The sequence below is a fragment of the Macrosteles quadrilineatus genome, unplaced genomic scaffold (assembly GCF_028750875.1).
Source record: "Macrosteles quadrilineatus isolate MER2022 unplaced genomic scaffold, UCM_ALF_1.0 Scaffold_7__1_contigs__length_78375512, whole genome shotgun sequence".
Lineage (NCBI taxonomy): Eukaryota > Metazoa > Arthropoda > Insecta > Hemiptera > Cicadellidae > Macrosteles > Macrosteles quadrilineatus.
Genome location: NW_026542600.1, coordinates 34690959 through 34708250, shown reverse-complemented (window position 1 = coordinate 34708250; position 17292 = coordinate 34690959). Strand labels below are relative to the sequence as shown.

At 35.4% G+C, this 17292-nt stretch overlaps 1 protein-coding gene across 1 annotated transcript in view; it reads right to left on the bottom strand.

Moving 5' to 3' along the window:
- The window catches only part of LOC128998506 (guanine deaminase), a 51937-nt gene extending 37051 nt beyond the window's left edge, over window positions 1-14886 (bottom strand). Inside the window, exons 1-3 of the mRNA XM_054424670.1 lie at window positions 14782-14886; window positions 12319-12414; window positions 6713-6821 (exon numbers count right to left, since the gene is read on the bottom strand). Of these exons, the coding sequence (XP_054280645.1) occupies window positions 6713-6821; window positions 12319-12414; window positions 14782-14829 (253 nt within the window). The 5' untranslated portion in view covers window positions 14830-14886. The remainder of the gene's footprint in view (window positions 1-6712; window positions 6822-12318; window positions 12415-14781) is intronic.
- Window positions 14887-17292: the final 2406 nt, after the last annotated feature.

Sequence of the window (17292 nt, the reverse complement as noted above, 5' to 3'; positions counted from 1 at the left end):
TGACTTATCACGAGTACTTTTACTCATTTTAAGTGCAAACCACTATAAAATATGTAAACAAACTTAACGAAAACACTGCCACTAACCTGTAAACTGTTTATAAACAACAGATGGCGCAATCACGTTGTTTACTAGACAAGTACTGCTGAAAATCAAATCCAAACGTAGTTTTTATCCATGAAGCCCAATCCATACTTTAACGAAACTTTTCGTTTTTCCATAACGAAACTTTTATTTTTGATGAGATACCTGGCCCCAAACATTGCCCTGATTTTTTGTTTAAAGTTCATTGTTGGTGATGGTGAGTTTATGTTGTTCAAAGGTTTATTGCGGACATTTTCCATCACGAATGTAAAAAACAATAGGGCCTACACAACATTTTGGGATCTGGAATCTGATCCCGTCCTCAGGTGAAAAAAACTTAACTAAGACATTCCAACTAACAATACACAAACTCCCAAACTAATTTGGAATACAATACAGAGGGTAGCTGTCAAAAAAATATGCACTGTATAGCAGTCAAGTCATGATACAACATGCAAATAATAACATATAACAAAACACTATAATCTATAAAAGGTGTAACGTAAAAAGCTCACACAATGGAACAATAATAGCACCGTTAGCAATGACTCCACCAATGAGACTGAAGCAACATGGCTGACCAATCGGAAACACGGAAACAACAGAAAAAAACATTGGTTTGGTGGAGTCATTGCGAATGGTGCTATTAGTGTTCCATTGTGTGACCTTTTTACGTTACATCCTTTATAGGTTATAGTGTTTTGTTATATGTTATTATTTGCATGTTGTATCATGACTTGACTGCTATACAGTGCATACTTTTTTGACTGCTACCCTCTGTAGTGTATTCCATCTTAGGTTGGGCGTTTGTGTATTGTTAGTTGTAATGTGTTAGTTAAGTTTTTTTTCACCTGAGGACGGGATCAGATTCCAGATCCCGAAACGTTGTGTATTGTTTTTTTACATTCCTGATGGAAAATGTCCGCAATAAACCTTTGAATAATTGCCCTGATGGTAATAGAAAACCTATTGACTACTTTTACTTGTATTTCACCGTAAATCTTCTGACCCTATTTGTTGATATGACAAATTTGTATGCTCATTGCTACCTAAGGTCGCATGACTACCTCTCTCCCAATGCTAGGGCTAGGAGCTGGAAACCAGTAACATTGATCGAAATGAAAGGGTTTTTAGCTATAATATTCAACATGGGTCTTGTGAGAAAACCCACCATTGAAAGTTACTGGTCAACCAATGATCTATTAGCCACCCCATGGTTTAGAGAGATGTTTTCTAGAAATCGTTTCGAGTGCTTGTTGCATTTTTTTTTCATTTGGTTGACAATACAAACCTACCAAAACCAGGAGAGAGCAGAATTATGATCCCTGTGCAAAGTTTGAACTTTTGGTACGTCATGCTAACTGGGTCTTCAGAACATATTACACACCTCACAGGGAACTGTCGGTGGATGAAAGTTGTAACAGTTTTACAACAATTATTTAACAGGAAAGAAAAGTTGAATTTTAATCATTGGGCATACAGGACTGATCACCCTGTCAGTAAGATTATCAGTTGGATAGCTGCAGCTCCAGCCGGCCTAGCAATAATCAGCTGGACTTTCCAAGTTAACAAAGGCAAACACAAACATGTTTTACTCTGCATAACCTCTCCCCCCTTGTCTCTTCCTAAATTCTCAGTGTCAGGTTGCCAGTGAAGACATCTACATCTAGAAATCTACCTTCATGTCTATACTCCCTCCTTGCCCATTTTATGGATCTAGCTAAGGTGAGGTATTTTCTTTTGACTAACTATAAAATGATTTTATAAATAATGTTTTGATATTTTGAACTTAAAAGTTAACTTTGTTGAAATTTGAATTTTAATATTTTATGAATAAAATGATTTGACAACCAGAATGAACAAACATGATAACTTGTAAAATGTAAAATATGTAAAATGATAGTTTAATTAAATATTTGTAAATGTTTTGTTGTAAATGTGTTAAATCTCTCTTTATGTCACTTTGCCATCAATTCCAGTTATTTATTTTGTTATTTGAACTTGTATAAATCAAAAATTGTAATTGTAAAAATTGTTTAAGCCTTATGCAACATGAGACAGGTTTAAAACTGAAACTTTCATGTCCTACAGACATGTGATTTGTTTCCTATATTCAACTTACTACAATGTATTACTGTTTTAATATTTCTAGGGTCAACTGGATATTAAATTAAATGTTTGATTGTTTTTTTTTATGCAATAAGATGATTTTAATATGTACCAGTGGTGATTTAAATGTTTATGAAAATTTGTTAAGATATGTTATGAAACCTAGGCTAGGGTTGAAATATCAAGAAATAGTTTATAAATAAATTTATGTGTTACAGAAATCTTATTTGTGGTTAAAGTGTTGCTGACATTATTTTTTGAAATTACAAGACAATTTGACTAATTTGTCCAAGTTTAAATGTACCATACAACGTAACGTTAACGTACACTCCCTGCCAGTAAGAATTTGTTTATTTTGTAGAAATCCAATTTAATTATCAACTTAAATAGGTTGTAAATAATGTCATAATTTGAACATGTTTTGTAGATAATAATTAATTGTTTGTACTTAAAATATTTATTTTTCTTGTTTTAAAATTGAGATTAATTTGAAGAATCAATTTTCTCACTATTAGTATAGAAAGGTCCACAGTTTTAAATGTTAGTGAATAATATCTCAATTAGGGTTTAGTTTCTATTTCTTGTATATGCTCAGGGATACTCTGGGAGAAGACGTGCCTGACTACAGTGAGCCACTACAGTTGTCGTCACCTACCTACTGCCTACCTGTACCTATACCTGGGTTCTGCTGACACCACGACTTGTCGACCCACAACCGACTTGGTCGCTACCTTCTCGTACCTGCTGTATACATCGTACCGATAAGTGGCATACCTCATATATCTTATTTAATTTCTTTCAATGAACCTTTTATTACTGGTACCAGTTAGAATTTGATCTTTGAGGCCAAATTAAGGATAACCAGGAACTTTATTGAAATACTACTGATAAAGTCAAGGATCATATACCGGTATTGTGTTAGTGCTGAACACTCGACTTCGGACGACCATCAACGACTCTGTCTTATAATGGATTGGGACTTAATTTGAAATAGCCGATATATATATATATATATATATATATATAAAGTTTAGAGAATTTTGGTATTAGGTTAAGTATTGTATTATATGTGTATAAATTTATATTGATTCACATTTTCAGGAGTTGTCAGTTCACCATTTATTATGTGTTTGTATAGTTGTAGCCTAAGTGTGTGTGTCTATCTGATATAATCTTTCCAGGAATTTCTGGCCGGCCAAGGTATTCTGAATATGTACCTCTGTTAGTGTAAGTTCATTGCTTAGGCCTAATTATCAAGTGTTTATTCTATTCAATCTAATTCATTGAAGAAAAAAAAAAATCTTTGATACTCTACTATTTTTGATTGTAATAAATCCAAGTTTGCATATTTTAAGTGTTTTCATTATCTAGCCATTTACATATCTTGATTCCTCATAGTTCACAAAACTTTAAATAATCTTTCTATCCCAATTTTTATCAACTTATCTACCAGTAAATAATTTGGAATTTCATTAAACTATTTTGATAAAGGGTTTTATTTGGTAGAATATTTAAGTGTGTTATCACTCTTGCTAGTGTTTAGTGATTAGAATCATCCTAGACTTGTTTTATTTCATAGAATTTTTATTCATATTGGTTGTCAAGTGATATCTCACCTTCACTATTTTTATATCATATATGGGTTTTTTCCTTGTTATAACCCTCCTACCCTGCTTTGAAATCAAGGTGGTGCCCTCTTAAAACAAAAACAAAAAAAAGCATACAAAGAAAAATACAAAAAAATATAAAAAAAACTCATAAAGAAATATTAGGCTATTGAATTTTGAAGAAATTAGTTTGAAATTTTGGTCAAACCCCCCACCCCCTATGCTGAGCTACTGGGACCGCTACAAAGTCTCATCGGCACTAAAAGTCGATCCAAGCTGACGCAGTAGACCCATCTACCCAATAAGCACCACCACAGGGGGGGGGATAAAGTTGTGGATGCTGTGTGACAGTTTCAGTAAATATTGTCTGGGTTTTTGTTGTTATAAAGGTAAAACAGAAGTTGGGAAACCTGAACATGGCCTAGCCTACAAAGTAGTGATACAACTTTTACAGCTCGGACCGTACTTAAATGAGGGATTTTCCCTGTTTGTTGATAATTTTTTTATGTCTATCCCACTGGCTGATTACTTACATATTAATTGACCTACATAACTGGTACAATAAGAAGAAACAGACAAGGAATTCCAGATGCCGTGAAAGAAAAGTTTGAGGTTGGTCAAAGAATGTATCAGCGCAAAGATCATAAGTTCAAAGAAAATCCAGAAATGATTGACCTTTATAAATTCTTACATGGGTGGCATTGATCACTCGGATCAGATGCTGTACGTTTATTTAGACGAGAGATGTACTACATTAAAGTATTGGAAAAAAGTAGTTTTCAATATATTTGGAAGAATGATTTTGAATTTATACCTTTTATAGGAAAACAATATACAGGCAACGATATCAACAGACTTCAGTTCACATTACAGATTATAGAGGAATTGCCAAAAGAATGGCACGAGCGAAGAAATGTACCAGATCATCTTGCAGGAGGAAATCATCGAGTTGAAAGTGATTTGGTTTGGAAACTCTTCCTGACAGAAAAGAAAGGAACTGTTGTGTATGCAGTCAACTTAGTTTGTCAGCAGGAGGGAAAAGGAACTAATCAAGAACTGTCTACACAGCCTACAGTCTACACAGTAGTCTCCGTTGCCAGAAAGGAGTACGCCCAGTGTGCTTCAGACAATACAAGGTTTAGGGAAAAATATATTATTTTTTAATATTAGTTTTAGGGCCTAGTGGGTTTTTTTTTTCATAAGAAAGGTGTTTTTAGTTTTTATTCAAGTATTTTCTTCAAAAACATAACTTCTTGATGAAATGAGCAGTGATTTAGTGAATTTGTTTGGTGTAGACTGCATCAATACGCAAATCTACGATTTTGCGGACGAAAATATAAATCTGCATCACCAGCTTATTTTTTCAAGGTATGACCTTGAAATTGAGAAAAAATACTAAAAACTGCATGTACTTTCAGGAAATAACACTGAATGCAATGAAATATTTTTTTGGAATGTAGTTATTGCAAGTCAAAGTGAAAATTAATATTTTTTACCATAAATAATTTTGATTTTTTGTTTTTTCAAAAATATTTTGTTACAATTATATTTTTCTATCATTTAGTAGACAATTTCATTTACAACTAAACAAAAAAAAATTAAAATCCCCTTAACAAATAAAAAGTTAGAGCCATTTTTCTGCAACACTGCAATAACTGTATAAATACCCCCGTCGCAGCAAACCTGCAGACTAAGCGAATTTCCACCAGCAAACCTGCAGACTAAGCAAATTTCCATTTGCCTGATTGGATTTACACTAAAATGTCTCCTTAAAAATGTTACATTTATTCCCTACTAGCAGTGTACCCGTCCTTCGTACGGGGTTGGCATATAAGTTTAAAATGCTTATTGCAGTTATACTCAAGCTTTGCGTTTGCAATGGGGAAGGACAAAGTTTGAAAAAATTTTCTTCTTTAAATTGACGTTATACTATGGTATTACACATCTACACATAATAAGATAATAATGTTATACCACTTCACCTAAACAATAAAGAAAAATAAATTATTAAAAATTCACAAAAAATCACAAATTATTCATGACATTAAAAACATAAACATAACTGTAACATTTTTTGAATTTTCTCCGTAGCCATTAGGCGCATAATAACGCTTCAATATACTTAATTATTTGTTTTTTTAAGCTCTATAAAATGGTTTGGAAAGAAGTTGCTAAATTTTATGTTTTTACGGTCAAAAATGGGAAAACCTATTTTTACCCCATAAAACCCCCCATAAACCCCTCTTCCCATAGTCCGATCATGCTGAATGATCGAACAACTCGGTCATCGAACAACATCATGCTGAATGTTCGAATAAACGTAGGTTTACACGTTTGTACCAAATTTCATAAAAATTGGATGTTTTTTGCTCGAGTTATCGCGCTAACGGACACATATATAAATAAATAGCTGGCAACAAAGCGTTAATACAGTAGACTCTCCCTGCACAGTACAGGGTCTCTTCACTGACCCTAATAGGACCGGACCTAGGTCGGATAACTCAAAAGGTCAGTTAAAACGGGCAATCCCTAAAAACATAACAAAATGAAATGCTATTTATTTGGAATTATATTATCATTATTTTGAATTATTAAATTAATTAAATTAAATTAAATTATTAAATTTGAATTATTGAACTACTTGCATTATTTGTGAAATAAACTACACTTATCTCATTTTTTCATATTGATATAAAAGTTACAAATAAACACAAACATATTTACAATTAGCGTATTAACTCTGTTGCTAACCCCCTAGCGCTTAATTAGTTCACAGGCTGACCGGTATATCATGCCATCAATGGTACCGATATAGGGAATCAATTTCCCAGTTATTGGTATCACTATCGATAAAGAATAAATTTTGGTTTTGACAGATCTCTAATTACAAGGAATAAACTCTATTGATTTACCTGGAATTATAAATTGTGTGTCATGCAATTTGGTAATCATGTTTGGTTCAAATCTAGAAATTATATCTCCCATTTGACTATTTTCCATTAAGGGCTCTAGAGCTGCAACCTGAAAATAATTTAAATGTTCCACAGAATTAGAAGGCACATGGTTAATTTAAAAGTAGGCCTAGTCCAAAAAAGACCCTTAATAGAGCAAAAAATTACTATTCTTATATCTTCTTGAATATATACTTGTAGCAAACCAAATATTTTCTGTGATTTAATATAGGTATACGTGTCTAAATGTATGTCCATTATGCATTACTGGTTTGGTCCATCAAAAGCTGTGGTGAAACTTAGGAAATTGTTCTATATAAGTGTCTGAAAATAATTCTGTTCATTTCGATCAATAACATGTCTCAGCATTCCAACGCCCGAGCTTTCAAAGTCCACTTTATTGGATTATTCCCATGGAAACAGTAGGAAAATTGTTACTTACATATTGAGCTTAGAATATTTTTTTACAATTAATTTACTTAGCTTACAATTTTTAACTGCTAAACATGTGGCTGTATTAGGCTACAGCAAAAGATAATAATTCGAAGACAAGAAGATAAAAATTATGCCTACACACTGTATGAGTAAACCCTCAAAAATCCCGTCTGATTAGGGCTTCTGATTAGGAATTTAATCTTAATGTGAAGAAAGGTAGCATAACACTATTCAGCGAGCGTTTTGGTAACTACTCTTTGAATAAAATTACACCTTTTACAGAAAAAAGCTTGAATATTGTATTCAAAATTTTTAAATGCAAATCCATAGGATGTATTAAATGTAATAAATAAGTCTTAAATTTCTAAGCTGCTTTGCTGTTTGATCATGGCAACGAACAGTTAATATTTAAATTGAGTTTTGAAAAGTTAGAATCTAAAAGTAAAAAAAATACTTGCATGAAACTGAATTTGTTTCCAAAAACAACAGATTAGTACCTCTAGCATGAGGAAATCATAAGAGAACTAAACCAGGAAGAAACAAACCAGTGAGAAAAATAATAATTACTAGGCCTAAAAAGATACATGAGGCTTACACGAAGAAAATAAATACATACTCTATGAAGATTTTCAAACCAAACAAGTTAATACATAGATTGCTTAGTCTGTGATATTTTTTGCCATTAACCTTAATCATTAAAATGGTATCGTTAAGTAGGCCCTAACGAAAGAACTAATTTATGAAAGTAATTCATTAAAGATCAAACTGAAGTTGAGATTCTCCCTCTCAACGATTGCATCGAGACTCTACAGGCAACTCTGCGTCAACGGGACTTGGACATTTCTTCAGTCACTGCTGAAAGCAACTCTTGCAAAACAAAACCTAATAATATGCAAAAGAAATTAGACCAGTTTAATTATGAAATTGTAAATAAACAAAAACAAATAGAAAGTTTAAACCTTAAGTATGAGCTAGCTAAACAGGAACTTGCTGAGCTCTAGAAAATGTCAAAAGATAAATGGGTTGGGTAATGATGACGTAAGTAATCGATGGATATTTTAAGACAATGAAAAATAGTAATTGTAACAAGGACCAGTGTTTCTTCCTTAGCCCGGCTGATTCTTTTTTAGTAAAGATAAAAAAACAATTATGTAACTGCAGATGTTGTAGAATCTCATTCTTACCAATCTTGTAATTACATATTTGCAGCTGTAAACGACAAATATGATGAAACAAGTGGAGGTGGAGGTACATAGGCCTACTGGTCTTTGATTTTCATCGACAAAAAACAGCGCTTTGCTTACCACTTTGATTCTGTTGTAGGCTCAAATGTAGTTTTAGCCTGCTCTGTAGCAACTTGTCTTGATATCCCCCCTGAGAATGTTATGTATGTAAACTGCTTCCAACAGAATAACTGGTTTGAGTGTGGTATAAACGTAATCATGCACGCAAAACTCATATTTCACTACTATTGTTGCCCCCAGGCTTTACAACCCTTCCTGGGATGGTTTCAATCCTTCTCAAATTTACATTCTATACAAAATGTGACCGTTAGTACTAAGGAAGTTGTCAATGAATGTAATATTAACAGAGAAATAATATGTGCAAGTAGTTTTAAGGAGCAATATCCTAAGGTTTAGCCCTTTAACAATCAAAAATGTGTTAATGATGATTGGATGTTGGTTAAAAGTAAAAACAGAAAAACAAAAAAGCTAAGAAATTTTAGAGAAGTAGGTCTTTATGTAGTAAAAGAATTGTCATAGGCCCTAAATATCAGACTTTAGCAGTGCAGGGGTGCCCAGAGCGGGGTACAGGAATTTTTTTTGGGGGGGGGGCTTTTTTTGAAGGGATTTTGGGGGGGGATATTTTTTTTTTTTCTAGCCGTCATAATGAATGAATAATTTTGTATAAGCAACCCGAAAAAGTGTTTCTAAGTTGCTCACTATCAACACCAACAACATTTTTCCGTTCGTAATTAAGACTGCTTCTAAGAATGGTAAAAACGCACCTTGTCAGACAGTCCTTAATATACCAGTGTTGAATTTTACTTGCTACATATTTTTTGGTGGTTCTTTAACTCCACCATCGTCAGGATTTACAAAAGATCCACTTCACGAGTGTACATTGCCGTCGGCAGGACTGGAAGTAAACAGAATCAGGTTCAGGTTATGACAGACCGACGTGGTCTCTGTATTGTCGTCTGCGTTTTCAACAGCTGATATTGGAATATTGTAGTGACTGAGAAGAGTGTTGAAAATATAATGGGATTCATAATTAATTGAATGTTTTCACTCAAAAATTTTGTACTGTCCCTAGTTTTATGTATTTATATATTTAAAACTCCTCAAAGTATTAAATGAATTTCCTTTCGCGCAGTATACTGTAGTTATATAATATTGAAAATTACAGACCCATTTCTATAACATCGACAAAAGTTTTTGAGAAGGCCTTTTTGAGCAGATTTATGAATTTCATAAACCTTAACAGAGTATTGTGTCCTAATCAGTTTGGATTCGTCAAAGGTGGTTTTACGAGTCAATGCAATGTTTTCGATCATCGATAGAGTTGTAAATGCATTGGATAAGGGTGGAGCTGCTTCTGGAGTCTTCTTCGATCTGCTGAAGGCCTTTTCGCCTTCAACCCAATGAAACGCTTTTCGCCTTCATCCTTGTAGGATGGTGCCATGGTTTTGCATGATCTTTTGCTTGAAAAACTTGACAACATTGGAATACGAGATATGGCTAATCAGTGGCTGTCTTCTTATCATAGCGGACATTCCATTTCCATTTCGTTTTGTCATAAGAGCCAGAAGCTCCCTGACTGCAAACCCGGTACCTGTATTTAAACATACCAGGGCCCCATGATGTAGGCCGAAGCATATGCACCGACCTTTGGCACACCATGGGAGGATGACTTAAGGTCATCAGGCTCACCGGCTGCCGAAGCAACCCTTCGGAGAGAGGGTTGCCCCTCAATCCTAACCAGGGATACCGGCTACTTGTTTATGCGTCACTCCACCTGGGTTCCCCCAGGTACGAAACCCAGAAGGACCATAGTGGAATGCCCTGACGCATTTAGTGCAAGCAACACTCGGGACCTATCCAATCCCTGACAGGCAGAACCCGCCATCAAAGCCAGGAAGAAGGGGACCACCAGCAAGCTGATGGGGGGAACCCCAACCACCTATTTACACCACTACCCGATCGAGGCCTTACCCAGTTGCTGGGAAACCAGAGGTGACCAAGGCGATAGATCCCTGAACACCCCCAGCGGGCTTGAACCCAGCACCCGATCTACTTCGTTTGCCCATCAAGCCCAACATCACTGCCAGGCCATTAGGGTTTCCCAAAAGGAGGCAGGAATAGAAGTGGGTCCCACCCGGATGAACCTATCCACCAAAGGTGGCGACACCCTTTGCCCAATTGAGGTTCCAGGGAGAACCCCCCACACTCTAGATAACCATACCTTCCAGACTCAGAGACAGGGATTGGCTGATGGAGTGCGCCCAGCCGTTGCCCTCATACTGCGGAAAGTTACGTTCCCCTAGAGTTCCCCTACTTCCAGAGCCGAGGATATGCCTCACAAAATGTCAGTCGTACACAACAGGCAGGACGAGCCCGAAGAGCTCAAGTCACAACCACAGCCACAGGCAGGTGGGAGACCGAAGTCTCGCAGAGCTGAACACCCCACCACCCTGAATGGAGGAAATGTCACTGGGAACTCTCCCTTTGGGTACAACCCAAAGAGGCTGGCTTGCCCAGTCGTCCATAACTGTGGCCTACCTGAAGTGCCGGTTCAAACACCGGGCAATTACCTCCCCTCTGGGATGGCAAGAGCTATGGTCCGCATGGTCGCTAGGCCACGTACCCACACAAGCGTGAGCCCCCTGCGGGAATCATAGGGGACAGAGACAAGTCGTCCAATTGCCATTTATTGACAAAAACATTCTGAAAAAGTGTGATTCCGATGTTTTGCTGGTCAAAGCTGGAGTGCCACAGGGTTCAATATTGGGACCTAATTTATTCATCTTATACATAAATGACATCAGAAATAGTGTTTCAGATGCCCATTTGTGTTTGTTTGCCGATGACGCGTCAATTGTTGTTGATAAACCCAACCACGGTGCCATGGAAGTTGCTACTTTTCTTGAGTCTAAAAATGTTGTCCATTGGTTTCTTGGCAATGATCTTGTCATAAATAATGGCAAGACCACTTTGGTGGACTTCAGCATACCGTCAAGACATCGCACTGATCTCAGTGTTTGGATTGACGACACCATAGTATCTTCTAAGACCTATTTGAAATTTGTAGGGCTTAACATTGACGAAAACCTAAAGTTCTCATGTCAAACTGACAACGTTGACCGAAAGGTGATTTCCGGCATCTTTGTGTTACGTCGCTTTGCTCCTTTCACAGACAAAACAGTCCTTTTAGCTGCTTACTATGTGGTGTTTTCCCCCTATTTGTCATACGCCGTCACTTTCTGGGGATCTGAAATATCTAAAACAAAGCACATCTTTGCGCTCCAGAAGGAGGCTGTACGGGTCATTGCTGGCATTTGCCGGAGAGGGTCTTATAGATCAGCTTTCGTCAAATTGACTTCTTACTTTTCCCTGCATTTATACTCTCAATACCTTTCAACATTTTTTTAAGAAAACAATAGTTTTTTTGAACCGTCGATTCCCCAATCCAGTTGCAACATTAGAGAAAAATCCAAATTGAACATTCAATACCACAAAACCTCCTTTTTCAAAAACCTCGTTTTTTATAATGCCACCATGCCATTTAACTCACTGCCTGACAAACTTAAGTCGGTTAGTGATATTAGGGATTTCAAACGTAAACTAAAATTATTTCTTTCAGGAAATAGTTTTTACCTATAGTGTAAAAGATTAGGCCTATGTAAACTACAGTTCATCATAAATATGTTGTATTATTTTTGTAATGATGTTTCTGCATTAATGTGTATCTATGTCATTGCTTATTATGTATTTTATTTATAAACTGTGACGCAAGCCAAGCATGTAAATATGTTAACTGGCAATAAAGGGATATTTGATTTGATAACCAATAAATATCCTAACTATAGGTCTAGACAATAGCAATAACAATATACAATTATTGTTACAAACCTTGCCATCAATAACAACAAGAACTGCTTTAGGTATGATTGTAACTTGATTCTGATTTTGTGAGTGAATCACTGCTCCCAAATACAATTTTTTATCCTGAAAAAAAAAAATTAAGTTAGAAAGGCAAATGAGTTCTACACTTGCAAAGAAGATTGATGTGAATTATTGAAAGTCCATACAAAGGTGCTAGGTCTTTCAAGCTTGTAGACAGGCTCAACTCGGCTCAAAAATCGGTATTCTCTATTAAAAATCAACACTTTCCAAGGCAAACCGATTTAGATCCAACCTGATTTTGACCTGACACCTGAAGGTAACATTTTTTACCTGACTCAAAGTAAACAAATCTAGTCTGCAGCCCTCTTAATGTAATAATTAAAGAATGTAATTATTTATTAGCTAGTGTCCTACCTCCTAGGTTTATTCGCTGATTTAATCGTAAAAAATGGTTCATTCAGTTGTAGGCCTATCAGCTTAGAGGGGCCTCTCTAGTGTGACAGGCTCTGATGCGGAAGTGCAAAAAGCCCATTTGTGGCTGACACACTGGGACTAGGTCGGCTCTGATTTAATCAGTCAAGCTAGCTGCGCTATTCGTCTGTGCACCAATGCCATTCTCCAAGAGTCCCACAATTTCCCCTGTCCATCAGTAGGCTTGGCAACATCCTTAAGTTAATGCAGTTTTTACGTTGAAGAATCGCATGCACGCTTGTTAACTGTGTCTTAAAAATTGTAGGCCTAATGGTGAAAATTAATTGATGTTACTAAATAATGTGCAACTAGATTATTATAAACTAAGGTACATTATCTTCCCACAGTTGGGCTGTAACTGTTTTTTTTTTTTTTTTTTTTTTAGCGAATTACCTTAGGGAACTGGCTATTATTACCATCGGTGGCTCAGTAAGACCTAAACGCAGGACTGATTTGATTTTTCATGTTTATGTCCCCAGAGCCGAAAACACTATTAGTTCGAAATGGTAAGATTTATAACTTATATTATGTGTCCGTGATCGCGATAACTTACTTAATTTTTGTCCGATTTTGATGAGATTCGGCTTGAAGGTGTAGGATGGGATAAACTTGAATAATTTTGTTAACCAGCATGATTAGACCATGGGAACAGGGTTTTATGGGGGATAAGAATTGGGCTTTCCCACTTTCAACCCTCACAACCAAAATTTTTCTAATTTCTCTTTTAGGTCTAGACCTAACTGTTTTGAAGAGCTTAAAAAATAAATAATTTAGTATTCTATATTGTTTTTGTATGGTTGGGCCTATTGGTTAGCAGAACGGAAATAATTCAAAAAGATGCAAACTTAAAATTCCCATGTTATTCTTACACTTATGGCGAATTAAGTAACTTAAACTGTTGTAGATTGCTTGCTCATAGGCCTACATATAATTTTGATCAATCTTGTCACATTTATATATTTTATATGCAGAGGATGCACGTCCCGTAACCGGACGTGGGTTAGGCATCCAGTTACTGTCATAACCTAACCTAACCAACCAAACTTGCTGATAATGAAAAAATCAAATGAAGGTTAAATTCTGTTCAAAAAATAAAATTATAAATGCCAAAAACTCTAACAAAAAATGTAATGTTAAGAAGAAATGGCATTCATTAGCAAAATCTTTGACAAAGGTAAAGTTACCAATGAGATTTGAACCAGGGACCACTTGCATATCAGCCGAGCACTCTATCCACTACACCATGAACACCGATGGCTGAACATCGTATTGTTGTGTTCCGGGCCCCCACAAGAGATTCAAGATTCAAGATTCAAGAGATTTATTGTACCATTAAGTAATAAATACAATAGGTAACGTCAAACTATTCTAAAATAAACAAACCAATGCATATAAATAATGAAATGTTCATCATTACAAACCATGCTGAAAAATGGTTAATTAATCTTCACAGCAAACAAAACAGCAAACCATGCAGTTATGGCTAAAAACAAAAGATTTAATTTTTCATTTTTTCATTCAGATTTTTCATTTCAGATTTCATTTTTTTTATTTGATAAAAAACAAAAGTGACGTCACAACCCGGTGACGTCACTACCAGACGCCTAAAATAATCCACGTCCAGTTACCGGACGGGTATCTTCTGTGTATTTTATACCTACTAAACGACTAATTTTTACAAAAAGCACACATTTCATTGCCCCCTGTAGCAGCAAACCTAGGTACGGTACTCATTAAACCTAATGTTATTTAAATAGATTTAAGTAAAAATCAAATCAGGAAAATGGAAATTCACTTAACTTAGTATGCAGGTTTGCTGCGGCGGGGGTATTTTGTGTTTCTACTTTGTAGTAGGCCTAGCATGTCAACAGGCAAAACCTTATACGGTGCATTATGTAGACTAGGCCTAGGCCTTAAATGGACCTGTGTCAACTAAACATAAAAATGTAGCCATTATATTAAGTAATGATGATGACAAGTTACTTGTTGTTTACTTACTTGCGATTCCATTATTCGTGAGTTTAATAAATCTGTAATGGTTCCCATAGTTTCAAATTTTAAAACTGTTTTTGTTTTTATTTGAAGGCTAATAAAATAAATTTCAACTTTTTGAATGTACAAAATAAACAAACAAATCAAACCACAACCTTTTTGTATTGGATTGGATTGAAGTTGGATCTGCAGTTAGTAAGCCAAGCCTTCAATAAAACTATAGTCAATGATTAAACTCAACTGTAGCGAAGTGAAGTGTAGTGAGAGTGAGGTGTCATCCCCAAAGCGAGTCTAGGTTGGTGGTAGTCATGGGGACATAAAGATAAAATCACTGGATAAAAATATATAGTCAATGATAAAATCCAAACACACCAATTTAGTTTGTTGTTTGTTTATTCCATGGTGGAGATTAAGATCTCAGATAGGGGTATCGGAATTCTACCCCTATGAAAAAACGCCTACGTCATTTTAAGTCAATAAGTCATTAATTGGTTCCGCGGTTAGCCCGGACGTAGGTGACGTCACGAACACCTTCAAAATGGTCAATGGTTAAGTAAGACGTTTGACTTTTGACGCTATTTTCCTTTTCAAACTGATCAATGCGCATATATAGACTGCCCTGAACTTCTCCGCAATATTGATCTTGTTGTGCCCAGAGGAACACGTCCCAGAACTCCTTTCCAGCGACACTATCAACCAACGCTTTTTGCATACTACAGTGGCCTATGCTGATTGCAGCGAACGAGCGAACGGGAGGTCCGATTGGTGCGTGGGTCGACTTCTCCGGTGCAACTGCTCCGTTCAAAAGAAGAGTCGCTGTTGTGCTTAGTGAGGGCAAATTGTGAAAGTTACTATTTTGGTGGTGCCATTAATGGGCCACAAAAAGTTAAGTGCATGCATGGTCAGTATTACTAATTAATCTGTGCTGGTTATTACTCAACAAGGCAAAAAAACAACATTCATCTAAATCAAGTCAACTCAAGTTTAGTAAAGGACTGACCAATGTTTTTATCAAGCTTAATCTACAACTTGATCCCTCCAAATAAAAAAAGCATTGAAGATCAAGATGAATTCAAGAGGAAATTTAAAGAATATCTATTGAAGAGGCCATATTATTCTGTTGAAGAATATCTAAAAGAAAAATAGGCCAAAAAAACTGACGACCACGGCGCAGCTGCGCTACCAGTGGGAGATCACCAAGTATCAAGTAAGTAAGTAAGTAAGTAAGTAAGTAAGTAAGTATCAAGTTATTAATCATTTTGCTCATCACTTAAACTTGTTGTATGTTTTGTACATTATGCCTTTATTGCTAGCTGTTATCTCTTTTTGCGTGTTGTTTCTTGTTGACTGTTCTTTCTCATTATTTTATTCGCTGTTATTCAATATCAAAGTTCCTGTTATTTTGTTAATATTTTATTCTCTGTTTTTCAATATCTAAATTATTGTTATCTTGTAAATATTGTATTCCCCCAATAATAAGACTCAATAAGAATTTATTAATGCCATTATTAATGCCCTGTTTTCAATATCAGAATAGTTCCTGTTATCCTGTTAACATTTTTACTTTTGTTATTGCCACTTAAGAGTTTATCTATTGTTGTTTTGGTTGATAATTGTAATCTGTTCGTTTCGTTTACTTTGTTATTACACTGACGCACCTTTGTTTTGCCTTTAAGCGAATTTCCCTATAGGGAAGTAGCTATTACCGTAGGTGGCACGGTAAGACCTAGACCCGGGACCGATTTACTTTTTCATTTTGATGTCCCCAGAGGCCAAAAACACCATTCGTTAAATTTTTATATATGTATATATATATATATAGACATATATATATATATATATATATATATATATATATATATATATACGTCCGTGAACGCGATAACTTGAGTAATTTTTGTCCGATTTTGATGAAATTTGGTTTAAAGGTGTAAAGGGGGATAAACTTGAATGAGTTCGCGAACCAGCATGATCGGACCATGGGAACGGGGCTTTACGGGGGGTTTTATGGGGTAAAAATAGGTTTTTCTCACTTTTGACCCTCAAAACACAAAATTTCCCGATTTCTCTTTAGACCTTTTAAAGAGCTTAAAAAAACAAATAATTTAGTATATAAAAGTATTTTTGTTCGATTGTTAGTAACGGAGAAAATTAAAAAAATTGTAAATTTAAAATTCCCATGTTATTCTTATGGAGAATATTGTCAAATGTTGTAGTTTGCTTGTTGATGGATATATCTTGATCAAACTTGGCAAATTTATTTATTTTGTACTAAGCTATCAATATTTTACTAAAAAACACTTTATTAGTTTCCTTGTAGCAGCAAACCTAGGTACTCGTTAAACCTAATGTTATTAAAATATATTTAACTGAAAATCAATTCAGACAAATGGAAATTCGCTTAGTCGGCAGGTTTGCTGCGGCGGGGGTATTTTTCTCTCTCAAGTAGTTTATTCTTCTTACCTATCACTTGTTTTAGGTTTTTTTCTTCTTCTTTTGTTAATTTTGTATTTTTTT